Genomic DNA, 27,687 nt, shown 5'->3' with positions numbered 1-27,687 from the left:
GAAAGGGAGACAGTGTCTTCTGCCCACCTCTTCCCTTTAGTTTTTGTCTGAGGAAAAAAAAGGAGCAGGAAGTAGGATCTGAAATCTCAAGCACCTGGCTACACTTCCGCGCAGTAACCCTCACCCCTAGAGTTCAGCTTATGAGCTTATTGTTTTACTTTGTGTGTGTGACTGTTATGCCTGCATGTGTGCCTGTGTACCAGGTGTGTGCTGATGCTCAGGAGATTCAGAGCCCTGGAACTGGAGAGACTGATGGTGCAATTGCCCTGTGTTGCTGAGACCTGAAGCCAGGTCCTCTGCAAAAGCAGCCGGTGCTCTTAGCCACCGAGCCGTCCCTCCAGTCCCACACATCTGGATTCTGTATATCAAATAAAGATGTCTATGACTTCCTAACAAATAGGAGCTCACTCTGCTAGGGCTGGGAATTGTGGCTTGCACAGGGCCTTGCAGCCACTAAGGACCCCATACCAGAGGAACTGCAGAAGGCTTTCAGAGACATCAGCACTGAGCTAGGATAGTGAGAGTACTCTGATGATTTTTTTTTTTAAATGTAGGAGCTCATATAACCCAGACCAGCCTTGAACTTACTATGAAGCCAAGGATGACCCTCAACTTCTGATCCTGTTTCTACCTCTTACCTTAAATGAGTGCTGCGATTTCAGGCCTGCACCACTATGCCCAGTTTCTGTGCTGCTAGGAATCACACCAGGAGTTTTGTGAATGCTAAGGAATAACTCTACCAAGTGGTGTGTGTGTGTGTGTGTGTGTGTGTGTGTGTGTGTGTATGTATGTATGTATATATATATAAAATTTTTTCTCCACTCAGAGGTACCCCATTAGCCAAGCATGGTAACTCAGACCTCTAATCCCAGCACTTGGGAGGCTAAGGCAGAAGGATCTCATGAATTCAAGGTCTGGGATACAGTATAAAACTATGTCTCAAAAAGAAGGGAACAAAAATAAAGCACCCACTCTGATCCCTCTCATGTGCAAAGGGTGTCGCTATTGTTCAACTTCTCTATAACAAGCATATTATAAGGAGACATTTTTATCATACTAGACTCATTTTCACCACTTCCGTTCTGTGGATCTAAGAGGGAAAAGAGGCTAAAAGGCACTATCAACAGCCTCCAGAGGCCTGAGTCCTTTTCCCTGGCATCCAGCTAGTAGCTAGGTTCACATACAAACCAGCAAAATTCAAGAAGAGGTGACACCCCCTTGCCTTTTGTACAAAGAACAGAGCAGAGAGACCCTTCACAATCCAAAGCCCCAGGGCAGCTTCTGCTTGTGGGAGAGTTTATATAGCCCAATCTTATCACCAAACAGGCGGCAACAGGAATCTACCTACTCCTTCTGCCCAAGCCCCTTATCTCCTTCCCTTAATAACCACCTCCTGAGCCAGGACAGCAAAGCCAGCTCCAGCCTGCCAGAGGACAAATGTTTCTTCCCCTTCCGGCTGTTCAAATCCAAACCCGAGGCTCCCAGAGGCAATCAATGCTCTTTGGGCTCAGGGCCACCCTTTACCTGATGTTGCATTGAATGCCCTGAGCATCTTGCGAGTCCCTGTCACGAGGCAGATGGTTTTGGCCATGCTTCCTGGCATCAGATCCAAGCAGGTGACATCTTGAGCCTCCTCTGGGAGGGGACTGGACCACAGTGTGCTGCCATTCATCCCCGAAAGGCACACGAGATCTGCAGTTGGTTGTGAGCCGCTGCCTAAAGGCATGTAAGAGACATGAGAATGGGGCAGGAGAGAAGAAAGTCAGGGGTAAGAAGACACTTGAAAACTAACAGTGAACAGTAGGTGGAGAGGCAGGCAGCAGCTCACACTTGTGTGTTCAGCCCCCTCCTGTTTCTGACAAGGTGCGAACACCGAACTTGTCATCTCTCCTACCTCGCACCTCATGTAGAACAAGTGTAAGACCAGCTGCTGTGGGCTCCTCTGCACTGCCTCACTATGTCTCCGTTTTGGCACCGTTCCCAAAACATCTGCTTACCTGTCTGCCACCTAAGCCCAAGCTAAACAGTGACTTCCTGAAAGACAGACAGTAATTTCTGGTTTCTCAGCACATTATAGGATGACTGCTGCACAGAGCAGTCAGTTATTTGCTAAGCCAAAAAAAGGGGGGGGGGGAGGATAAGACCAGCAAAATGGGTGGGGAAAGTTATCTACTGCCAATCCTGATTACCTGAGTTCAATCTCCAGTCCCCAGCACCATTCCAGTATTCCTACATGGTAGGAGAGAATCAACTCCTATCAACTCCTACAAGTTGTCCTGAGCTCCACATGTGCACTGTTACATGCATACATACACACATGCACACACACATACACCTATGCATACACATATACATACACCCATACACACAATAAATAAATAAATGAATAAATAAATAAACGTAATTTTAAAAGCAAAAGCAAAAGACAGGAGCAAAATCCAGAACACTGAGTAGTGGTTCTTAAAGAGAAACAAACCAGTCAGGTGGGAAAGGAAGTGCAGGAACAGAGTCTGACCTAGAATCCACGCACAGCAGGGAAGAAGTCCCCAACCCTAAAGAACATGTTTTCAGAAATCACCTACAGGTTACAGAACGGTGAACAGCAAGGAGGTCTTGCTGTCTGCCACTCTCCGGTTTGCTTCCCGGCAGGAAGAGAACACTTGTGGCGACAACACCGAGGTCCAAGAGAAACCTCAACCACAGCGGCTCAAGCCAGGATATAACTTAGTAACAATCATAGTTCCTGCCAGCTTTACTTCCACTCTGAGGATTGACATCATGGCTCACGCTTTCTTCTTTACAGACACCAGAAGTTTCAAAGCTTCAGTCTTCCTGTTGCTCAGGGGAACTAACAACACAGCCTCAAACAGGAAACAGGGTGCGTGTGGCTGGCTGTGTCAGACCTCCTGCTACAGGTCAGTACTACCTTCTGGGCTTTTCCAGAACAATCTTGTGCTATTCTTTCTGCTTCAGACCCCGAGTGAGGGCCAAGTGTGGTGGTGCACTCCTTTAATCCCAGGACATGGGACACAGAGGCAGGAGGATCTCTGTGAGTTCTGAGGCCAGCCTGGTCTACAGAGCTAGTTCCAGGACAGCCAGGGCTACACAGAGAAACCCTTGGGAGGAAGGGTCAGTATAGCCCAGCAGAGGCTGTAGCCAATACATGCTTGTTGACTGAATCATGAGCAACTAAATTCTATTCTTCTCTTCCCAGTGACACAACAGGTACATCCCTGTGGCACAGGAGCCGAAGACAGGAACTCTCCAAGAATAGAACCTGGTTCTTGGGACTGAACTTCAGGCCTACATTTTATCAGATGTGGGGCTCTAAAAAGCTCCTTAACCTCAGTGTGCCTGAGTTTCCTCACCTGAAAGACAGGACAGTAAGACTTGCCTACTTGGTCAGATTGTGTTGAGAGGCAAATTCACTCGCATGTACTGTGTGCCTACAACAGGGCGCAGCTCACAGAAAGCACCTAATTGCTGCAGGATATTGGATTGCACTGAGAACCGCAAGATTCTGTTATTTACTGGAAATCCCTGTTTCTACTTGTGGTGTGGCTCAGCCCTAGCACACACCTTTAATCCAAGAGCTTTCTGCTTGAATATTGTAAACAGGATTTTAAAAGTCAACCATAGGTCAAGAGGCAGAGCAAGCAACCAGATGACAGGAAGTGAACATAGGCTTATTAGGGAAAAACCATAGAGAGGAAGAGGAAATCAGAAGGATGGCTAGAGAGACACACAGGAAGTAGAAGGGAGGGACATTCAGTTTGAGGGGCTTATGGGAGAAGGAGGCATTCTGTCTAGGACATATATATGCTGAGGAAGGAGGTCAGCTGAGTGCTCTCTCTGCCTCTGTGAGCCGGCAGGCTTTTTCACCCCAGCATCTGGCTCCCGAGTCTTCACTGGTAAAATGAGCAACTGAGATTTTATTAAAAACAATACAAACAAAAAACAAAAAAACAAAAACAAAAACCAAACCAAACCAAACCAAAAAAAAAACCTAATTATGGTTATTTGAGTGAGAAATGTCCCCAACAGGCTTAGGTGTTTGAACACTTGGTCCCTAGTTGGTGGCACCATTTGAGGACATGGAGCCTTTAAGATGTGAAGTCTTGCTGGAGGAAGTATGTCACCAGGGGAGGCGGGGCTTTGAGGGCTCACTGCCAAAATAAACTCTTTCGTAAGTTGCTTTTGGTCATTAATTTATAACTGCATTAATTTGTTAATTAATACAGTTACATTCTCGCTTTTGCAATCTGTGAGCAAATCATGTCTGTCTGCACAGTGTCCAAACCCTCAGTCTTGTCACTGTGCATCCTGATAGAAAGTAAGTAGGAAAAATAGCAAATAACTTCGGTATCCTTAACCTTGACCTAACTTCAAAGGTGAATGAGACCGGGAAAATGTGATCAAGCTAAGGTCATATGATAGCTCCAAATCCAGAAGCTCTCTGTCACAACGTTGCATTTATATATTAAACATGCTTCCAAAAGGCATTTTAGTAATGTCAGGCAAATGCACAGTACAGAAATCTCTAAAACATACCTGGACCTTCACTCTGGGCCTAAAGGATTAAAATGCACTTGCTAGGATTTCTTCACCCTCTGGGTAGGATTCTTGAATCAGCTGACATGCTGCAGCCACTGCCAATCTAGCAGACACCGCAGGCAAACGAGGGCCTTGTGCACAGCTATCATGGAAATGAGGCATCTTTTGCTTTTATTGTTGTTGTCGTTGTCACTGGCCCTGTCATATAACAGGGTCCCATAAACAGCACACTCAGCTAGTGTAAGCTATGGAGGCTTTAAATAAAGAAACTATTGACAAAGACGTGTCAGGGTGTAGGACTAGTGGTAGTGCAGCCCCGCAGAGCTGTTACTGCTCCCGGGGACAAAGGAGGAAGAAGTTACTGGACTCTAAAAAAGAAAGTCCTCTAAGTGGGCCGGTTTGAGCAGACTAGCTCTGACTGGTGGTCTAACCCCACCTGTGAGGAAGCCAGGAGGCTAGTCTCTCTCCTCAGTCTCCCTCCGCAGGCTAGTGATTGGATAAATATCCTCCACAATGTCTAGCCTTCCCAGGTAGGACAAACCTAGAGAATTTAACTACAAGGGGACAGGAAAGCCATCATCAGCCCAAACACCTGTGGGCAAAAGTGTACAAGTCATGAACAACCCTGCCAGGATGGAGAGCAGGGCAGACTTAGCATTCACTATAGTATAGGAGGCACCGGCCAACTCTCTGGGGAGAAGGCCCAGTTGGTAAAGTGCTCGCTACACAAGCAAGAAAGCCTGAACTCAACCCCCACAACCCACATTAACAAAGTCTGGAGAGGTGGCACATTCCTGTCACTGCAGTGCTGGGTGGCAGCTTCTGAGGATTGCTAGCCAGATCCAGGGCAGTGAGAGGCACTAAGTCAAAACATAATGTGGGCAGTTCCTGAGGAATGACACCTGCCCCTGGCTCTGTCCCCGAACACGCACGGATCTAATTACTTAGGCTGTCACTACAAGGTATGAGCAAGTCACTTCTCTGAACCAGTTTCTTCCCTGGCCTGGGTGACCACTCCAAGTCTCTCTGGCTATGACTCATTCTGTTTACTTGCTTGCTTCCTTTCTTCATTCTTTCTTTCTTCTTTCTTTTGGGGGTTGGGGGAGCACTCTGAGACAGAGTCCCTCTAGCATTAGCTGTCCTCAAATCACCAAGCTGGCATCACAGAAACTGGCCCACCTCCACCTTCTAAGTGCTGGGATTAAAGGCCCTGGTTTCTCTTGAAATGTTCTTTGTTATGAAATGATCTTTGTTTGTTTGTTTGTTTGTTTGTTTGTTTTGTTTTTGTTTTTGTTTTCCAAGACAGGGTTTCTCTGTGTAGCTCTGGCTGTTCTCAAACTCACTCTGCAGACCAGGCTGGTCTTGAACTCATGTCTCTCCCTCCCAATTAAAGGCGTGCGCCACCACTCCCCAGCTTTTACACCAGGCTTGTTCTGTTGAGGCATATCCTGCATGGCAGACCTGCAGTGACTGCCCCTGCAGACCCGCTTGTGCACTATCCCTGGGAAGCTGACTAATGCTTTCTTTCAGTTGATACTTCTCACCGCTGCAGCCTCCAGAAGATGTATCCCTTACCTCCTTCGGTCCCGTTCCTGGTTGTCACAAAGGAGAGAAGCACGTCCCGCAAGCCATCTCTATTCACGTCAGCCAACTCCAGGGGAGACAGGTCCCCGCCTGGCGTACACATAATGAAACAAAAAGGGCCTGAGCCAGTTACCACAGACTAGTTCTCTTCTGCCAGGTTAGAAAGAAGACAGATGCAGATGACACCAGCACCCCCTCCCAGACCAGGTGGACTACCTGTTTCCAGACAAGACAGCAGAGATATGCATCTCCCCTGGGCTCTGCCCAGGACATTATACATAAAGCAAACAGCCAGGTTCTGAAAGGAGGGGACTGACTAGAGACTGCAAGACCTAATGAATAATAGCACATCGAATCCCCTGGGGTTTCTGGCCATGCTAGACAAGATCTAGTGAAAGAATTGGCAACTCAGAAACACCACAGAGCCAAAGAAGTCCTTAGGAGCCTGGCTTCCCTGGCCAAAGGCCTAGGATGGGTGCAACCTAGTGAGGCAAATTGATTATAGATAATAATGTCCCATCCCCACCCCCACCCCAGCAAAGGCCATAGAACCTGACTTCTAGAACCTTGCTCTGCCACTACCATGACACCATGCCCTCCCACTAGAGTCAAAGCTAAAATAGCCATGGGGGAGACAGGACTACCATCCCCCCTGAAGTGGGGAGGGAACTTGAAGCTCTCCCCATCCAGCCCTGCCCTCCCTCCTCCTCTGTGGGCTACAGGGGCCTGGGTGGGGGGAGCAGAGATGAGGGAGGATCCCCTGCCTGCATCTGAGGAGTCAGAGAAGGTCTGTCAGATCTGCCTGACAAGAGTGGAAGCACAAGCTGGTAGAACCACTCTGGCAGATAATATAAGAAACTGCTTGGAAAGAACACTCCCACAGCCTCTGACCGGTAGCTTTTACTGGTTTCTGCCTTGGGGAAACGTGTATATAACCCTTTGAAAACATATTTTAAAAGTTCTTAAAATGACTTAAATATTTGGAAATCATTTTTATGCTTATCAAGAGTAGAATAGATAAATAAACCATGTGATATTCGTTACATGGAAAATTAGACATTAGTGAAAATGAATAGACTCTGTAGTACATCAGTACAGATTAATCTCAGAGATGTCTCTTTTAAAACGATGTACATTGCAAAGTGTTTGCCCTGTAGGCATGAGGGCTGCCTTTCATCTCCAACACTGAAAAAAAAAATTTTTTTTTAAAAAGGTAAAGTCAGTGGTACTAAGTGCTGTAACCCCAGCTCTCCAGAGGTAGAAGCAAGATCAAGAGTTCAAAGTCATGCTGAGCTATACAATGAGTTCAAACCTAGCCTGCACTATGGGGACAAGGAGGTGTCTCAGAAACAAACAGCACAAAACTTGTATTGGTCCCCTAGGTGTGGTGATGCCCAGGTGTGGTGGCACCTAGGTGTGGTGGCACCCAGGTGTGGTGGCACATGGCAATAATTCCAGCACTCAAAAGGCGGAGGCAGGAAGATTAAAGTCCAAGGCCAACCTGAGCTTCATAGAAGTAAGATTTTTGTCTCATAAAACAAAAATTACATTGAACAAAAGTCACAAAAGACTATGATTCTATTCATGTAAAATTCAAAAAGAGACAAAATTAATGAACATATCAATGTGGTTAAACTTTAGAGACAATTATTAATCAGCCAAAACTCAGGATCAGACTCTTTTGGGGACAGACAGGGACATGGCTAGGGGACTCAGAGGCCTCAACGACGCCCTGTTTCCTCATAGAGGTGGTGGAAAGCAGCAATGCTGTAAAGTAAAGCTGCCTTCAGGGAACTCAGAGAGCAGGGTCCTGAGGCACAGCAGGGGGCGTTTTGTCTCACTGGAAGCCTTCACCTCCTAAGCAACCCCATGCACAGGAAAAAGACAGCATGACACACTTGACTTTTTAAGATTTGAAGGGAAAGCAAGGCATAGCGATACTAGCCTTGGGAGGTGAAGGTAGGAGATTGCCACAAGTCAAGGTTCACCACTAGTCTATGTGGTGAACCTAAGCCGGTCAAGGGGATGGTGATGAGACACTGTCTCCAAAAAGAATGGTGGCCCATGCCCTTTGTCCCAACACATGGGAAGAAGAGGCAGGCAGATCTCTGTGAGCTCACCTTGGTCTACACAGTGAGTTCCAGGCCAGCCAAGGATACATTGAGACCGTGTCACACAAAGAGTCAAAAACTAAACTAAACAACAACAAAAACAAAAACAATTTAGAGGGAAACTTGGATGTACTAACATATGGAAATTGAGAGATCTAATGTCTTAAAATCCCGCAACTCACCTCCTTGGGAACCCAGGTGCCGACTCCAAGTGCTATGCAGGTCTCTGGGGGGACAGGGGATGAGGAAGGCGCAGAGGAGTACCAAGACCATGGAGATCACCAGTGTCAGCAGGAAGACAGACGTGCGCACATAGGACACCAGGGAAGAGGTGGCCTTCTGCTCCAGACCCCCAAGGGGCTCCGAGGGGAAGCCCTCTGGGGCAACTTCTGAGACATGTGGCTTGGCGGCCCCAGCCACCTCCGCATCTGAGTCGGGCTCCGGCAGCTCCCCCAGGGCGCTCTTCCCATTTTTCACCCCTCCGTTCTTCTGCAGGTTTAGCACAAGGTCATCTTCACTCTCGTCGCTGTCGGCCTGGGTGAGGGGGTCGTACTCCCCGAGGTCTGGGCTCTTCTTCCCTAGAAAGACAGCAGGACAGGGTCAGGGAGAGCCTGGGAGAAGGCGCCTCACCAGACGGTGGTGACGAGGAAGCAAAATCACAACAAAAACCTAGCTCCACATCATTTAGACCTTAGTGGCTTTCTGTATAAATAGTGGTGGGGCGTAGGGGGTGGAGAGGGGCCAGGGTAAAAGTAAACTACACCATGTTAACCGCAGTAAACCAGGCCTGGACAGACACATGCTATGTGTTCTCCATGTGGCAGCTAAGACAGAACTGCCATGAGGTTTTGGCCAGCCTGGGCTACAGAGACAGATCCTGTCTCATGAGCTAGTGATATGGCTCGGTAAGTGAAGGCATTTCCCGCAGGCCTGATGACCTGAGTTCAGTCCCCAGGGCCTACACAATGAGATGAAGAAACTCTCGTCCTACAAGTTGCCATATTGACCCGCTCTCTACATATACATATAGTTTTTAAAATATAATAATTTTTTAAAAATCCTGTCTCCAAAATGTATAAGAGAAAGTTGGGGTGGGTGTACTTCAGTTTAAAGTAAAATGCTTGCCTGGCATGCACAAAGGCCCGGGTTTGACCCCGGTACCACACACATCAGGCATGAAGATGCAGGCCTGCTGTCCAATGCTTGGGAAATAGCAGCAGGTCATCCTCAGCTTAGTTTGAGGCTTATTAAAAGGAAGTAGGAACTGAGAGGTGGCTCAGTGGTTAAGAGCACTGGCTGTTCTTCCAGAGGATCTGGGTTTGACTCACAGCACCTATAAGGTGGCTCACTACTGGCTGCAACTCCAGTGTTAGGGGATCTGTACCCCTCTTCTGAGCTCCTTGGGCGCATGCATGCATTTGGTACACAGACATCCAAAGAAGCAAAACACCCATACACATAAATACATTCTTTTAAATGAGAAGCAAAGTACAGAACAGTGGTTGACAGATGCAACTGGACAGAATAATAAGTTCCAATATCGTGTAGCACAATCTATAACAATGGTTATCTCTGTGGGTCCCAGGGACTGAACTCTGGGCACAGTGTTGGTGGCAAGCTACTTTACCTGCAGCGGCATCATGCCAGCCCAAATATTTGTACCTCTTATAAGCATCTTAATTTGATTGAATGTCACTAACAAAGCTGGCCATGGCTCTTTGACTCTTAATTTTTTTTAATTCATGTATGCATGCATGTATTCACTTATAAATTTGAGGCAGGGGTTCACTATGTACCCCAGCTATCCATGAACCCGTGGTGACCCTCCTACCTCAGCCTCCTCAGTGCTGGAATTCCTGGTGCGCACCACCACAGCCAGCTTGAGGCTCCTGAGTAAACTTGCCTTGCACCTAGGCTGTTTCTGCTTTAGATTTTTCTCACAGTCATTAAGACCCAATTGTTCCTGGTGAACTTCTAGAACAATTCTCTTCTGTATGCTATCTCTCACAGAGTATCTATGATTTCCCAATGTTTCTATAGAAACACATTAGCAAGTTGAATACTACATGCTTAGCAAAATCTCACTTCTTAGAACAGCCTTGTAATTTGAATATCCTTTAAGAATGCCTTTCAGCAGGGTGCGATGGCGCACGCCTGTCGTCTCAGTACTCTGAAAGGCAGAGACAGGAGAATCCCTGTGAGTTTGAGGCTAGCCTGGTCTACAGAGTGAGTCCAGGACAGCCAAGGCTATACAGAGAAACCCTGACTCGAAAAACAAAAACAAAACAAAACAAAAAAACAAAACAAAACAACAAAAGAGATGGCTTTCAGTAAAGGTATAAAGACTACTCATCTCAGGATATGTCCTGGGAGAGGTAGCAGTCCTCAGGAACACAGAGGTGGCAGATTTATGTAAAGCTTGTTTGCACAGTCTATACCCTGTTTCTTATTCAGCCTCTACATTGCCTGAGAGATAAATTACAGAGAGACTTGGATGCACGCTCGCACCAACTCCTAGCTCTCCCGACAGTGACCTGAGCCTTCGCGTCAGGCTGTGGCTGAGAAAGTGTTTCCTCTTTGAAAACCACTTGGTAAGCTATAACTAATGAGAACTAATGTTAAACCTTTAGTTCAGACAAATTAAAAGGGGAAGCGCGGCCCAGCTAATGCTCAGGAAGAATTCCTGGTGCAGGTCTGTCTTGCTGATGTCCTTCTCTTTTTGGTTTGGTTTGGTTTTTTTTGGTTTTTTTGTTTGTTTGTTTGTTTTTCAAGACAGGGTTTCTCTGTGTAGCCCTGGCTGGCCTGGACTCACTTTGTAGACCAGGCTGGCAATTGAACTCACAGCAGTCCGCCTGCCTCTGCCTCCCTAGCGCTGAGATTAAAACTGTGCACCACCATGCCCAGCTGGTAATAACCTTCTGGATATTACTTCCGTGAGCACAATACATAAAAGAAGCATCAAAACAGACATGGCAGCCAGGTGTAGAGGGGAACCTGGATCCTAGATGTAAAGTTTAGCTTTTGTATAATAAATAGTTGACTAAACAACATTCCACAGGATCACTCTACAGCATTTAGCACTTTGCAAAAACACAGAGTATACTAGGTAATGTGGCAATCGGTTAACTACAAGCTTTTCTTTATTTTTCAAAGATTCATTTTATACAGTGAAGACTGAATTTGATCTTTTGTTTATTTTCAAGTTGGATCTATCTTAAACTGGGCTGGAATTCCTAAATGCTGAGGTTACAGCTGTGTACCACCATGCTTGGCTTGGTGTTCACACACACACACACACACACACACACACACACACTTTCTCTCTCTCTCTCTCTCTCTCTCTCTCTCTCTCTCTCGGTGTCTGTATTCATAACTATGTGTATACATGTGTTTGCCTTTGTGTGCCCATGTGGAGGTCAGAGGTCAAGCCTGGGTATCCTCCCTTTACTTTTTGAAACACGGTCCCTCACTAAAACTGAGCTCCCATATTAGGCTAGTGTGGCTGGCCAGCAAAACTCCCAGATCCACCTATCTCTGACTCTAAGATCACTGGTGGCAGAGGCAATAGGATTGAGGATAAACCCCAAATTGAGGCCAGCCTGCTTTACAGATTGAGTTCTAGGCCAACCCAGATGGCACAGTAAGCTTATAACTACCTCTAACTCCAGCCCCTGCAGGTCCCATACACTCTCCAGGGCTCCATGGGCACTGCAAGCAGGTACTGAACAAACATACATAGAAGCAAAGCACCCATGCATGTAAAAGAAACATTTTAAAAATAAAAAAATAAAAAAAAAAAACAGGCAGGAGAGACAGCTCATCAATTAAGAGCACTGGCTGGTCTTCCAGGTTGGACTCACAGCAACTACAGTGAATCACAATTTTCTGTAATTTCAGTTCTAAAGGACCCAATGCTATCTTCCGGCCCCGCAGGGAACCAGGCACACATGTGGTTCATAGACATACATGGAGACAAGACATTCACACACATAAGATATAGTAGTAGTTTTTTAGAGACAAGGTTTCTCTGTGTAACCCTAGCTGTCTTGGAACTTACAGACCAGACTGGCCTCAAACTCAGAGCTCCATCTACCTCTGCCTCCTGATTCCTGGGATGAAAGGTGTGTGCCACCACTGGCCAGCCTGATAAATAAATTTAAAAACAAAATCTTCCAGACGACCAAGAAAACCTGCCGAACCTTGAAATCTCAGGGCTGCGTGGAATTTAAAAGTTCATATAATCCCTGTTCCAAACTGTGGTTCCTTTCAAACATCGAGCAAGCAGTCACTTGGCACCCAAACTGAACGTGCCCAGCGTCAGGGAACCTACCGGTCTCCATCTACCATGTGAGAGATCAAGGCAAGAGGATCAGGAGCTCAATGCCAGCATCAGCTACATAGTGGGTTTCCACCAGCCTGGTCTACACGAGCTACATAAGGACCACTTGCCTCTCTACTGGCTATGTGTGTCCTTTCTTTCTTAAGTCCACAAGGCCTCGGTGTCCCTGTTTATAATATATAATAATTACCATTCCTACCTTATGATTGTTATAAGGATTAAATAAGAAAACATACCTGAATTATGGTCATACCCAATCAGTTTTGGTTTCTATTATTATTGTCTAAATCTCTCAGCAGCCTCTGCCCAGTCTTCTCTTTTCCAGGTTAAACTCCCCCATCTCCTTCAAGCCAGGACTTGAAAGAAAAGCTTTGGGTGACCCCCTCTCTGCACACAAGGTGGCATGCCCATACCTTTTAAAGTAGGGTTACTGGGATTGAACGCAATGCAAGGGTGTGGTCTGGCCACAGGCAGGCCAGAGCCATGCCATTGCACTCCAGATAATTTATTGTTTCAGGAAATGCTGGTGGCTTTCTTGGCATCCTCACACACCAATCCGCCCAACAGGTCCAAGGATTCTGAACCACCCTCGGGCCATTCTGTCGCTTTACCGCTGGATTTTAAGCACCAAGTGAAAAATGTAGCAGCGGCATCTACTTAAATCAATCTTATCAGCCTCTGCCTCCGAAGGTTCCCAAAGCACTGCAGCTGCCAGACTGAAACCACCAACAAAACCGAGCTGATGGAACAACTGAAAGGGTATTCACTCTTGCGATGACTTATGCTACACCAGGAAGGAAGAGGCCCCGGTGCCACATGCTATGGAGATGCAGACAATTTTAGTGAATCTACAAAAGTAATTAGTGGATGTTCTTTTATAGGAATACAGACTTCTAACTAATAACATCATAGGAGGAGGCATTTCTGTCACGGCCTCTTCCTTAAAACCAGAAGAGAGGAGGAAAGACAGAAAAAGAAGAGGAAGAAGAGGAGGGGAAAACAACACATTCCCAACACACAATGTATGAACAACTGCTGCCTAACTTGTGGAATTCTACCTCCTGTAGGAAACACAATAGAAGTAGATACAGGCGTCAGTACTGAGCACGGCAGAGTCCACAGAACAGATGGTGCTGTGATGCCACAATAAGAACCGTAGATGTCTTGACTGCCTACCACGCTCAGCACTGATCCAAACATTCCAGTGTCTTCATTCATCAAATCCTCATGACGACCCTATATGAGGAGTTGGAGCCCTATTTTATCAACCAAAGAACTGAAACACGGAGGTAATCTGCCCAAGAGCACAGGACCTAGCAAGAAGTAAAGGCTGAATTCAAACTCAGGCATCCGAGCGAAGGGCCCGCTTGTTTTAACTGATAAGACATTTCCTTCCCTGACTCATAAGTGTGTAACCCTACCAATAATCTCATCCCTGGAAAAATAAGGCATAGGGTCATAGAAAAACCTACCTAGAGCCCTGTCTAACATAACATGACAAAAAGCAGAAGCATGGAAATAAGAAAAAATGCCAACGATACTCTTCTACCAGAAGCAAGCTGTCGAGTGGGACAATGCATTTAATCAACCTAGACCCCCTATTCAGACCTAACCAATGGACAGCACATTCTCCGTGGTTATGGGGACAGCAGGGACCACCTCTGACATGACTCTGGTGCTCCCTATCTGACCACTTCTCCTTGGTGGGGGGGCCTGGTGGCACTCAGAGGAAGGGGAAGCAGGCTGTCTGGATGAGACCCGACAGGCTGTGAACATATGGTCGGGGAGGATGTCCCCTTCTGTCACAGGCCTAGGGGAGGGAAATAGGGTGGAAGGGGGAGGGAGGGGTGGGGAATGGGAAGATAGAAGTGAGGGGATAACAATCAGGATGTAATCTAAGTAAACTGTTTTTTAAAAGAGAAAGGAAAGAAAATAACTACAGGCATCCTGCAGAGTCAGTCCCAAAGAGGCTGATTCGTTTGACAGAAGCCAGTTGGGAGACAGAAACCAGACAATAATTCAGAGAATTCAATACAAAATGTCTAAGCTATAACAATAAGCGCGGTTGGAGAAATTAAGGCTGCCCTGGGATTGAACTGATAGTAACTAAAGCAAAAACTGGGCGACTAGCAGAGTGGTTGCTGGGCCAGCACAAGGCACCCCGCAGAAAGCCAGGCGCATGGCACACACCTGCCATCCTAGCACTTAAAACTGAAGCCGGAGAATCAGCACCCTTATCTGTAAAATGAGTGGCAGGCCAGCCTGGGCTACATACGATCCTGCCCCAAATGCCAAACGAAACATCTGGGTGTGGAAAGCAGAGTCAAGGGAAAGTAGTTCCAGGCCAGCCTGCTCTACATAGTGGGCTGCAGGCCAGCCCAAGCTCTACAGGGAGAACATGTCTTAAAAGTAAAAGATGTAGCCAGGTGTGGTAGCACACACCTTTAACCACAGCACTTGGGAGGCAGAGGTAGGCGGATCTTTCAGTTCACGGCCACCCAGGTCTACAGAGTGAGCTCCAGCACAGCCAGGGCTACACAGAGAAACCCTGCCTCAAAAAAACATAGATAGATAGATAGATAGATAGATAGATAGATAGATAGATAGATCAATCTAGGGCGTGGTAGTGCACACCTCTAAACCCAACACTTGGAAGGCAGAGGCAGGCAGCTCTCTCAGTTCAAGGCCAGCCAGGTCTACATAGTGAAACTCAGTGTCAAAAACAAATAAAAAAGAAAGCAAAAACAGAATAAACAAAAGAGCCCAGGTCCACTTTCACAACTCAAGCAACAAAGGCAAACGTGAAGTTCATAGATAAAAGATTAAAAGCCAGCGCAAGAGGCGCCAAGGCTAGTTTAGCACTCTTGGCCCCTGCATCCTGCTAGGCTGGATGGGGACAGCCAGAGGACGTGCACTGCTGGGAAAGGGCTCTGAGCTGCAGGCCTTCATTAAATTCTAGCTTCCAACTGCCCAGCTCTCTGCCTTGGCTAACCCTGTTCCCTGCTCAGCCAGTAACTCAAAGTTAAACAGCTACCCCACGAAAACAGGAAGAGTCTGGAGAAAGGAGCCAGCATTAGCATTCACCCCATAAGACACTGCAGTGTTCCAAATTCTTAAGAAAGGCTACAACAAAGCACAGCAAAGAAAACTGGAAAAAGATGATTGCGGGAGGAGGAGGAGGAGGATAGGGATTAGCTCTTGCCCAGCATACATAGGTCCCAGGCTCCCCAGCACTGTTCTGGGGAGGAGGGTAGGCCAATCCTACCATAAGATTAAAGAAATAGTCAACAAAAAAAAATTTTTTTTTAAGAAAAAAAAAAAGAAAAGAAAAGAAAAAGTCAACAGTTTATTTCCCAGTGGATTTCAAAAAAAAAAAAAATTAATATCATCTTTTCTGAAGTAAGGATTCATAAAAAGATGTATACTTCTAAGAAACAACCACAGTTCAGTAGAAAAGATGAAAAGTCAACTATGGGAAGTCAGGAGAACAAGGGGGTGGGGGTGAAGAACAGGAGGGCAAATTTAGAAAAGACACTCTTACTAGTAAGGCACCCTCAGTCTCTGTAATCAGGAAAGGCTACATGCTGGGACCCTGTCTCAAAAAAAAAAAGTCAACAGCAAGCAAAGGGGGGGAGGGTGGTGGTGATGGTGGTGGTGGTGCATGCCTTTAATCTCAACACTCAAGGGAGGCAGAGGTAGAGGCAGGCAGAGCTCCAAGTTTAAGGCCAGCCTGGTCTACAGAACAAGTTCCAGGACAGCCAGGGCTGTACCAAGAAAGCCTGTCTCGAAAAACCAAAACCGTTAAAGAAAAAAAAAAAGTATAGAATCAGCAAAAGAAATAATATTTCTGAAACAGACATAGACGTTGACGACTGTAACCCTAGCTAAATTAAATACATAACAAGGCTGGCTGTTCCTCCTGAATTTTTAATATCTCCCCTCAGTAAACCTGTGTAACAGCTTTAAGACAGAAATGCCCATTTTCTGGAGTAGGAAACTGAGGTTTAAGCATTTGGGAAATTGGCCCACGTGGCTAAAGAACAAGTAAGTTCAAACCTAGCAGTCTGGCTTCACGTCTGCCCTGGCTACTCCTACCTCCCAAGGTCAAAGCTTTCAAAGCAAACTAAATGTGTCACCTCCTGCCTGTATCCCAGCACTCAGCAGGCTGGGGCGGGGAAGGGAGAAAAGGGGGAAGGGGGGAGGTGAGAGGGGGTGAGGGGGGACGCACAGGGCATTGCCTGAAGTTCCAGACCAGCTTAGGCTGCTTAGTGAGTTTCAGACCAACCGGGGCTTCAAAATGAGACCTTGTCTCAAAGTACTCAAACAAGAGCTGGAAAAAAATGGCTCAAAGGTTAAGCAACAGACTGCTCTTCCAAAGGACCTGAGTATAGTTGCCAATATCCCTTTCAGTCATCTCACAACTGCCTGTAACTCCAGGTTCTGACGCCCACGTCTGGCCTCCAAAGGCACTGCACTCACATGCATAAACCCACACAGACATATGCACATGATCATAAAAAATAAAAACCTCAAACCAAACAAAAACCCTAGGAGTGTGGCCAATACAGAGATATGTGTAACTAAAAAGGAAAGAAAGCAGTCCCAGTACTTGAAGGAGATCCAAAAGAAAGATGGAGAGAGCCCGAGATAGAGCCAACCCTAACCACAGAGAAAACGGTACTAAGAGGCCCAGGAAAACCTGCAACAGAATAATCATGACCGAACAGTCCAGTAAAAGCACAAGACTTCAAGGACGGCGAAGGAACGGCAAGGCATCCAGGCTTAGGGCGAACCCAGTGTCTAACAAGTCAAACAAGTAATAAAAGTCAACCTGGTGGCTGGCGCGGTGAAGCACGGAACTCGGCAGGTTCAAGCGTTTGAGGGCAGCCTGGGAAAGAGCTACGCAGGTGCCGAACCTGACAACCTGCGTCCAATCCCCAGGACCACATGATATAAACGAATTCCTTTCTTACAAACTGTCCTCTGCCTTACACGTGTACGCCATGCGTGCATGCCCCTTGCCCTCATCACACATGCATGTGGATGCACACACACACACACACACACACACACACATAAAATAACTGTTTTGTTTTGTTTTGTTTTGTTTCATTTCAATAGGCTAACTCCCCCCAGGTGTGGTAGCACAAACCTGCCATCACAGCACTTAGGAGATGGAAGCAAGAGAGTGAGGCATTTAAGGTCATTCTTTGCTACCTGGTGAGTTCCAAACGAGCCTGGGCTATGCGGGCATCGGGGAGGCAGCAGCAAAACAATTCCTACAAAGCCACCAGCGGAAGAACTTATGGAATAAAGTCCAGAGTGCTAAAGCATGAAGGCAAGCGCACCAGCGCATAGAGCTACCACTGGCTGGTGCCTTTAAAGATCTCCGATCAGGGCTGGATCTAGACCAACCTTTGGAGCATGCTAAATAGTCGCATTTACACTAACACAGGTAATATGAAAATAAACTTTGGCTTAGTTATTACAGACTGCCGGTTTGGCTAAGCAAGAAACAGGCAGAACAAGAAACCCCTAACTAGCCTTAGGCCATATGCAAGCCAGCTGTGGGCCTGTGCTTCATAGTCTAGGGACATAGCACTCACACTTTCTGAGTCTGCTGCCCTCAGTGAGCACCCAGGTGTGTGTGTGTACGTATGTGCATGCGTGTATATGTTTGTGGTGTGTGATGTGTGAGAAACATGTGTACAGTGCGTGCATACATGGTGTGTGTGTGTGTGTGTGTGGTGTATGTTCAGTGTGTGTGCAGATGTGCACGCCCATGCACATGCCAGAGGATGTCAGGTGTCCTGCTGTATTGCTCTCCACTTTATAGTCTTAGAAAGGCATCTACCCCTGAGCCTGGAACTAGGCTGGTGGCCCGCAACCCCAACAATCCCGCCCCTACCCTCTACAGCATTGGGTTTACAGGCACACGTGTGGCATGCCCAGCTTTTTATGTGGGTGCTGGGAATTCAGACTCGGTTCCTCATGATTGTGCAGCAGCCATTCTTCCCAGGCCCCAGACTTCAGCCAATGAAATGTGGGCAAAGAAGCACCAGAGAGATGACTTAGTAACTGTGAGCACGCACTGCTTTGGCAGAGGACCTGCATTTAATTCCTAGCACCCAAGTGAAGCAGCTCACAACCTCCTGTAGCTCTAACTTAGGGAAGGGGGGATATGCCATAGGCACCATAGGCTCCTGCACATAACACACACACACACACACACACACACACACACACACATTTATATAACTTGCTTTATTTTTATGTCTGTACAGAATACAAGAGAAGACACTGGTTTCATAACACAAGGATAGAAAAGCTTTTCGGAGACTGCTTTTCCTCCTAGGAGAGTGAGATGGTGACTCAACAGTGTTCCCAAATGGTGTGTAGGAAGGGAAGCAACTGTGCCATGCCCAAGTGTCCTTAGGGAAATACACTGAGACGTGTGCTCCCCTGGGACACCCGTGCAGTGGCATCTGTACCTATACCAAAGTAAATAATCCCCAATATGGATTAGTTTACCTAGGGGTGCAGGCTCTCTAAATCACATATCATAAAATAAACCACAACAATAACATTGTGCTTTAACAGTGTTTGACCTTCAAAGTTTAAAACTAAAAAAACATATACCTAAGAGATAAGCTGCCTTGTCCTACAGGCTTTCTGAATGCCACATTGTCCCTCTGTTATTTATTAACCTCATGCCAGGCATGGGAGCCAAACACCTTTCCATCCTCAGTTCAGTGAATGGGTTTTAGATTCTGAAATGAATCCCCAGCAGAGCTTTGTCCCTGGGTCACTGCTAGATCAGGCCTCAGTCATCATGTACCACCCCCATGAGCTATTAATGACCAAAATAATAGCTAATGTGTCAGAGGCTAATTAAATTCCTAAGTACAACTATCTCATTTACTATGACAAATGACCCTGTGAGATAAATATGCAATGCAGTGTGCGGCATGTAGAGAACGTTCTGGAACAACGCTAATGTTGCAGATGAGGAAACCGAAGCTCAAAGGAATAAAGAAGCTAAGCAAGTCATGACTGCATTTAGCCCAGAGCCTGGCTCAGCTGGCAGCTTACATGACTAGTGTGTACAAGGCCCTGGGTTGGATCCTCAACAGAGAAACCAAATCAAAACTGATCCAGTCAAATCGGGAGCCTGTCTCCAGCTTTTAGCCACCACAACATTTGCTTCCCTCACACAGAAAAGTAGTAAGAGGGTTAACTTAAGGAAACAGGACAAACAGGACCCCAGTTTCGCCAACCCTTACAAGGTATCCAAAAACAGCTTTGAGAAAGCAACTTCTACCTAATACAAAAGCCACAGATTATATTTTGGGTAGTGAAGAAAAAGAGCAAGGGAGAGACCAGGATAAAATAAGAAGAAAAATCCATATCACATACAGTGTATACAGATACTGCACATAGCTGTCAGGGCCAACCAAACACAGGACCTCACCACTCTTTGCTGTCAGCGGAGCAAATAACTCTAGCCCAAGGAGTATTCTGTGTGCACCACAGTCTGAGAACGAAAACACAAAAGAATTCAGCCAAGATACTCTTATATTCTTTTTTAAAAGATTATTTTGAAGAGTATACAAAATGCTGGGTTCCATTCCATTTATACACAGGTACAGTACCGTGTTTTCCTCATAATACCCCCATTATTCTCCCTTGCTCCCCCTCCACTTGATTCTTACTAGCATTTTTTTTCCAGTGCTGGGGATGAAACTTGGCTCTGTGCATACTAAGTAAGCATCTACCCCTGAGCTACACCCCCTTTCTGCACTTTTATTCTCAGAGAGTAACAATCATCCACGTTGAAATAAAACAAGCAAACAAAAAGAGCTAAAACTAAAAATGCCTGGCGTTTAATTATGCCTCTGAGAAGATAGCATTCAAACAGTCGGGGCACTTTCTTCAAAGTAAATTAATCCTTCAGGGAAAACATGTCTCTCTTTTAATTTCAGTATTATGTACACAGTCCAAGATAGATTGTATCAGTGTTCTTTCCAGTGTTCCAAGCAGCCAGTGAAGGGTAAATATAAAGACATGACGTCTCCGTCTCCGGTGATCTAAGACACAGGCCGGTTTCAAGGCAGCAGACTAGAAACTCTGCGAACAAGGGCCCTGCAGCCCTCTGAAAACCTCAAGCTGGGCATCAGAGATACCCTTTCCACCAAGCCAGGAAAAACAGCTGCCTCCCCTCTTAAGTGATCAGCCAATAAATGCTTACAACTTAGTGTTTAAATTTTTAAGGAGAGCCACAATTTTTTTCCAAAGCCCTAAATGATTAAAATTTGCTAACGAAAGAATAATTATGGTTTGTTTAAAACAGCACAATTCAAACAGCAAGATCCCCTGCTGTGTGACACCACCACCACCACCACCACCACCCCGTGCGATTCAATTACCCATTTTCCTAAATTTTTTTTTCTTTCCTCTTCCACACAGGAAGAAAGAGAACACCTGCCTGGCTAGCTCACAGCTGCAAGGCTGCTATCAGCCCAGGCCACTCACTTACAGCCCTGCAGACCCTGGCTCCCCCTCTGGTCCAGCCCCAGATAGCAGCGGCGAGTACTACTAGAGCTCAGAGAAGGATGCTCGGATGACCGGCCCTCCCCCAGAGACCCCGGCGACAGGCACTCAGACCTGACAGTCACCGTCGCGCCCCTTCGCCTCCGAACCGGCCCCGCGCGCCTCCAGCAGTCTCTGCCCCGGGAGTCCCCGGGAGTCCCAAGTGTCCCCGACCCACCCCCCGGACGCCCCTTCCCACGTCCCGGGCGCTGCAGCCCTCCCAGCTAACAGCCAGGCCCCACCGTGCCTTGCCTAGCCTCGTCTGCCCCTCTCCCCAGGCCAGGCCTCCACAGCGTGGTCGCCGGGCTACAGGCTCCTTACCGGGGAGCTTGAGCGCCCTGGACAGCACTGTCGCCATGGCGGAGGCCCCCCGTGCGCGTGCGCGCGCCGCGTCCTGCCGGGAAGTGTAGTTCGCTGCAGGCCGCGCGTCGGGCTGCGGGCCGGGAAAGGTGTGACCTGCCGCTAGATAGGCTGGGAGGAGGCGCCCGCTGTCGCAGGTCACCCGGCTTGGCACAGCGCCAGGCTGAGTTGCTTGTGCCTCAGTAGTCGGTAAGCGAAGCCATCTCTCCCCGACCCGTGTGCGCAGAGCCTGGAATAAGATAACGGTAGTTAGGGAGGCTCAGGCTGTGAAGTTCGCGTGGGTTTGGAATTGACAAACTGGATTTGAAGCCTACTTGTGCTGTTCACTGCCTGAGCCATCTTGACAAGTCGCTGAGCGTTGGCTTTGTTTGTCTGTCACGCAGCCAGTCAGTCTGACCAACTGTTTTTGAGACAAGGGTCTCATTGGAACCTGGCTTTGTAGGTGAGGATGGCCTTGAACTCCTGATCCTTCTGCTTCTATTTCCAGGTTTGTTTGTTTGTTCATTTGTTTAGCTTATCTATGGCCAGTTGTCGTTGCTCGTGCCTCTCTGAGACAGACAGATCTCTGAGTTTGAGACCAGCCTGGTATACATGGAGTTCCAGGCCAGCCAGGACTGCATAGTGACAGCCTGTCGCATGTATACATACATACATACATTTATTTATTCATTTTTAAATTATTATTTTTGAGATCATATAGTACAGACTGAGAATTAATTGGCTATATAGTTGAAACTGGCCTGGAACTCCTAACCCTCCTACTGTCACTGGAATTACACGCAACACCACACTTGGCCGGCTCTCTTGAAATGGAAATGATGCTATCTCCTTCTTGCTGAGAGAATTAAATGGTACCATCCTGCTAAAGCACACAGCTCCTGGGTCTCTTCCTCATCTTAAGTGCAGACGGGAGTGTGCCGAGGCCCTGGCACAGGATTCTTGATCTCAGTTCCTTCCGGGTATCTACTTACACTCTACCTGCTGCTCCTGGCTCGCAAGGTCCAGCAAACAGGAGCTGACTGATGTCTCACTCACAGGCAGCAAGAGATCAGCATTTCAGCTCAGAAATACTGAAAGCATTAGCTTGAAACTGAAGCTTCTTACTTATCAGGTCGTGTCTCCCCACCGTCTGCTGAATGCTGATAGTCAGCCCCAGGTTCACAGAAGTTGTTCTGAGAGTCAAATGTAAAGGTGCAAGGCACTTAGCACTGGCAACTAGTGTTGCCTCAGTGACCCAGTGTCCTTTCCCTTGCTGTCTTATTGTTGCTATTTGAGACAGGGTCACACTGTGTAGACAAGGCTGGTCTGCCTGCCTCTGCCTCTGCCTCCTAATTTCTGCAATTATATCCACATACCACTGCATTCCATTAATTAATGTTTTAATTCTAACTTATTAAGTAATAAAATTGTAAATTAGAGGGCTGGAAGAATGGTCCACTGCTGCACTGGCTGCTCTCCCAGAGGCCCCGGGTTCAATTCCCAGCACCCATATGGCCGCTAAAACAACCATCTGTAACTCCACCAACACCTTCTCTGGCTTCCACAGGCACCAGGTACCCACATGGTACACAGATAAATATGCAGGCAAAATACTCATACACACAAAAGTAAATAAACTTTTTAAATAAAAGGAGTGAGCCACCATACCTCACAATTAATATTAATAATGATGATAATAATTTTAAGGGCTTAATGATGTATGTGTTAGTTCTTTTTAACATTTATTTTGTGCATGTATGTGTGAAAGTGTGAGTATATGCATACTTTTGAAAACCTGTACTTCCTTCCGCTGTGTGGGTGTTGGGAATTGAACTCAGGTCATCAGTCCTGACCCCAAGCACCTTTAACCACTAAGTCACCTCACATCCCCTTATGTGTTAATGCTTTCAGTATTCTATAATCATTGAAGTGTTTTCTGTTTGCCACCTTCTCTGGATATGCCTAAAAGCCACACTACAAGTCACAACAAGCCAGTAGCTGCCTGCCTAGTGTCAGAGTCACTCATTAGACCATTCAGAGACACAAAGCCTGATGTCAGTGACCCTGGAGTATAAGAAGGATATAGAAGGACGGGAACTAAAACACACGGGGCAGGGAGGTGGCCCAGAAGAGCAGGTTACACAGGATAGAGGAAGGAGAAAAGTGGTGCATTTTCCACAGTGAAAAATGTCCCTGCTTATATAAATCCAAGTGAAATGAAATTGTGCACATTATAGATTGAAAACTTTGTAGCCAGGCATGGTGAGACACACGGTAAAAGTCAGCACTCAGGAGGCTGTGGCAGCTTGGAGTTCCAATTCAGTGCCACCTGGGTTGTGTAAGGAGATTCTATTTGGGGGAGAGGTTGTTGGGGGAGGGGAATCCAGAGAGATGTTTCAGTGGCAAAGTGCTTGTTGGGCAAGTATGACAACCTGAGCTCAGATCCTTAGCACCCCATAAGAGCCAGGTCTGGTTGCATGTTTCTGTAGCCCCAGCACTTGTTTGGGGGACAGGAGAATCCTGGGGTTCTCTGGGCTGAGACTGTCAGAAACAGTGAGTTTCAGACTCAGTGAGTGTGCTACTTGGGTTTTGTCAGGTTGACAGAATCTCAGATCATCTGGGAAGAGGAACCTTAATTGAGAAAATGTCTCCATCAGACTGGCCTATGGGCAAGCCTGTGGGGCATTTTCTTGATGGCATGATTGATATGAGAGGGCCCAGCCCACTCTGGGTGGCACCGTCCCTGGACAGCTGTATAAGAGCAGGCTGAACAAGCCATGGAGAACAAGCCAGTCAGCAGTACTCTTCCTGGCTCCTACTTCAGTTCCTGCCTTGAGATCCTGCCCTAATTTCCTTCAGTGATGGACTGTGAGCTGGGGGTTATAAGATGAAATAAATAATTTCTTCCACAAATTAGTTTGTTCATTAGTTTTATCACACCAGTAGGAAGTAAAGTAAGACCATGTCTCAAAAACAAAAAACAAAACAAACAAACAAACAAAAAATCTTTGGATTCCATATGCGTAATCACACACATATATATGCACATGACATACCATATGCAAAAATGAAAATTTTAAACTTTGCTTTAAACTCTATGGTTATTCCAAGTGCCCTATGCATACCTACACACTTAAACACACCCAAGGGATTCCCCTTAATCTATATGACATTTCTACTCTCTTTCTCAGCATTCCAGCTTTGAACAAGAGATTTTCAAAGGGAAGCAGATGCCGAGCATCTGAACATCCGTGGCCTTCCTGGCCTTGTCCCCTTCAGATGCCTCCTTCTTGTCACATTTTCCCCCTATTTGGGCATAAAAAATACAGTTCATAATCAGATTTCTCAAACTTAACATGCTTTCTTCCCCCGTCCCCCACCCCACCCCCAATTTATTTTCTTTGTTTGGGTTGGGGAAGGGGGGCTGTCTTTGAGGGACAGAGTCTTACTCCAATCCAGGCTTGGAATTCACTGAGTTTGAGGAACAGGGGTCCTGCCTCTGCCTCCTGACTTTTCTCCCAGTTTAAAGACAAAACTCAAAGCAGTTCCCAAGGGCATAAGGATCCTTTCCTCTGCCACAGAGAATGCCTGTGAGTCTCTCTAGTCAGCAGGTGGGCTGAATAGCTTGGATGCCAAAGCACCCACTGAGATCACTGTAGAAAGTACAGCTTCCCCAGCACTCCCTGGCTTCCAGACTTGGCTGGCCTCCAAGGAAAGTCAAAGAAAGGTGACTGGAGAGGGGTGACCTGGAACAGCCTGTCACGCCTGACAGCCTTGCCTTCTCTGAATAGAAAATACTGTTCTAGAAATCACAGCTGAAGCCACATTGATCCCAATCATTTGCAGGAGGAACCCACCCTTGTCAAATCGTGTTCTCTGACATTTCTTATTCTGTGAACGCCATAAACAGTCCTGACCCTCCTAGTGGGTTTCCTGACTTCGTCTTGGATGCAGGACCACTGAGTCCACCAGCAGCTGCCACCCATCGCTCTCAGTATACTGGGGCTGCCAGGGTCTCTGCCTGCTCTCACAGGCTCTGCCATCTCTCACCTACCAATATCACATCGGGGGTCGGTGCTGTGAAAACATGGAAGCCCTGTGTTGCCATGAAGAGTGGCTCCTCTCCCTAGGTTACAACTGATTAGGAAATTGCACACACTATTCTGTCTATTCTTCAAGGTCAAACAGAGGATTTTCATTAACCCGGTCCAGTTGTAGTGTGTGAAACAACCAAGGGAAAGCAACCTCAGTAACAAACAGTCACTGATTTTAGAAATTCAAGTCCATGGGGCGGGGCAGGCAGCAGTGGAGCCTTGCTCCTTCTGTCTAGTGTTTCTACACCTTAGGGCCTTGGAGCCCTCTTTGGGGTCATTGCATCCCAGCTCCCGCAGTCCTGGAAGGAAAGAAAATGCATCTGAGAAGCGTATACTCAGCTTCTATTATGTTAAGAGCCTCTCATAGAATACAGGCTTGACGGCTGTGGTAGCACACATTTCTAGTCCCTGTGCCTGAGAGACTAAATCAAGAGCTACATAGTGAGTTCCTGGCCGCGTTAGAGTGGCATAGTGAGACTTATGGAAGCTAAACTAACTATACTAGACAAACTAACTAAATAAAAAGAAGTTTAAGCCCTGGGGAGTGGGAAAAGATTCCAGGCTTTGTTCTGCCAGAGGCTGAAGCTTTGTCCCTGAGCTGAGTCTGTCCTCCTGGCTTAGGAAACTTGCCACTGTGTTTAAAATAAAGCTGTCCCTAGGGGCTGGAGAGATGGCTCCATGGTTAAGAGCATTGGCTGCTCTTCCAGAGGGACCCAGGTTCAATTCCCAGCACCCACAAGGCAGCTCAGCTCGCACCTGTAACTCCAACTCCAGAGGATCCGACCCCCCCACACACACAGACATACATGCAGACAAATACCAATGCACATAAAATAAAAACAAATAAATCATTTTTTAAATTGTTCTTTTAAAAAGTAAAAATAAACCTGTCCCTAGAAGCAGCTCCTTCCTCTGGAGTCAATTTTCTAAAAAGCCATGTACCAGCTGCTGTACTGAGTGAGGTTAACTAAAGAGATAGAAGCAGGCATTGGTAACAGGGAAGAGACCTGAAAACAGAAAGAAAAGATGACAGCAAATATCAAACAGAGCAGGGAGACGGATAGAAGCCAGAAAAGCAGCCAAGCAAATAACTTTTTGGAGTTAAAGGCAAATGTCACGGAACTGGAGAAATCGGTCTTGAATCAGGAACTTGGAAGAAGGCAGCGGCCTATAGCTTGTCCGATTCTAGGGAACTTGAGTCTGGCCTGCGTAGCACAGCTGAAGACCAACAGGTTCCTGTTCTCACAGTGTTCTTTGGTAAAGCATAAAGACTTGCCAGCTCACATTGATACACACCTAGGTTTATTCAGCCGAAAGGACTTTCTGGAATCCAAACTAGTAAGTGCTTTCTAGGTCCTGAGATTTAAACAAAGCTTCTTAACAAGTCCCCTAGCTGGGACATATGTATGAGAAGAAGGACACAATTAAGGACAGATCCACCCGAACCAAGTGAGATCCGCCCACCCACGCACACACACCTTAGTATTCACAGGGCTAGGTCATCCATCTGTCATCCACTTGAGTCATAACTTCAAGTGGGCGGGGATAGCTACCACTGAGGAGCCCTTATCACCCCTAAGAGAACACACTGTTTAGGGCCCATGTTCTTCTTGCACCAGACCTCGGCCACTTTATCAGTTTCAGAAAAATAATTAATTAATGATCAAGCAAATTGGAACCTGAGCAGTTGTTTTCCTGATGATATACGAGCTGGGAGAGAGATGTCATGACACTCAGCATTTCTCCAAAGATGGAAAAAAAAAATCTGTTCTCCCAGTTCTTTGCTTCTGGCCCCGTCGATGTTTCTTTTTCTCCAGGAGGACACACCTGGGTCTGTTCTGCTCTGAGGTTTTCTTTTCCTTCCATCTTCCCTGCTCCCCTTTGCTATTAACTTTGGCTTGGGCTAAACTCCCCTCCATCCTCCTAGGCAACTTATCACTCCATGCTGTAGAATTCTCACACAACATTCTTTACGTCTTTCTTCCGGTATTAATCCATTTCAGTGTCACAGCAGGCCTGTGGTAGAGGAGGTCATTCCAGACCTTTCAATGAGGCTGATACTGTGTTAGGCTAAGCT

The 27,687-nt window shown here is 46.7% G+C and overlaps 1 protein-coding gene across 3 annotated transcripts in view; it reads right to left on the bottom strand.

Moving 5' to 3' along the window:
* The window catches only part of Fam234b (family with sequence similarity 234 member B), a 33,865-nt gene extending 12,266 nt beyond the window's left edge, over positions 1–21,599 (bottom strand). Inside the window, exons 1-4 of one of the 3 annotated variants that reach the window (XM_051155470.1) lie at positions 21,499–21,599; positions 8,432–8,827; positions 6,130–6,258; positions 1,525–1,716 (exon numbers count right to left, since the gene is read on the bottom strand). In XM_051155470.1, coding sequence (XP_051011427.1) covers positions 1,525–1,716; positions 6,130–6,258; positions 8,432–8,827; positions 21,499–21,535 — 754 coding nt within the window. In that variant the 5' untranslated portion in view covers positions 21,536–21,599. The remainder of the gene's footprint in view (positions 1–1,524; positions 1,717–6,129; positions 6,259–8,431; positions 8,828–21,498) is intronic. The other 2 variants (XM_051155471.1, XM_051155472.1) reach the window with 2 other exon arrangements.
* Positions 21,600–27,687: the final 6,088 nt, after the last annotated feature.

This window comes from Acomys russatus, chromosome 13, assembly GCF_903995435.1.
Source record: "Acomys russatus chromosome 13, mAcoRus1.1, whole genome shotgun sequence".
Lineage (NCBI taxonomy): Eukaryota > Metazoa > Chordata > Mammalia > Rodentia > Muridae > Acomys > Acomys russatus.
The sequence above is the reverse complement of the archived record's forward strand: the minus strand, read 5'-3'. Positions and strand labels throughout refer to the sequence as shown.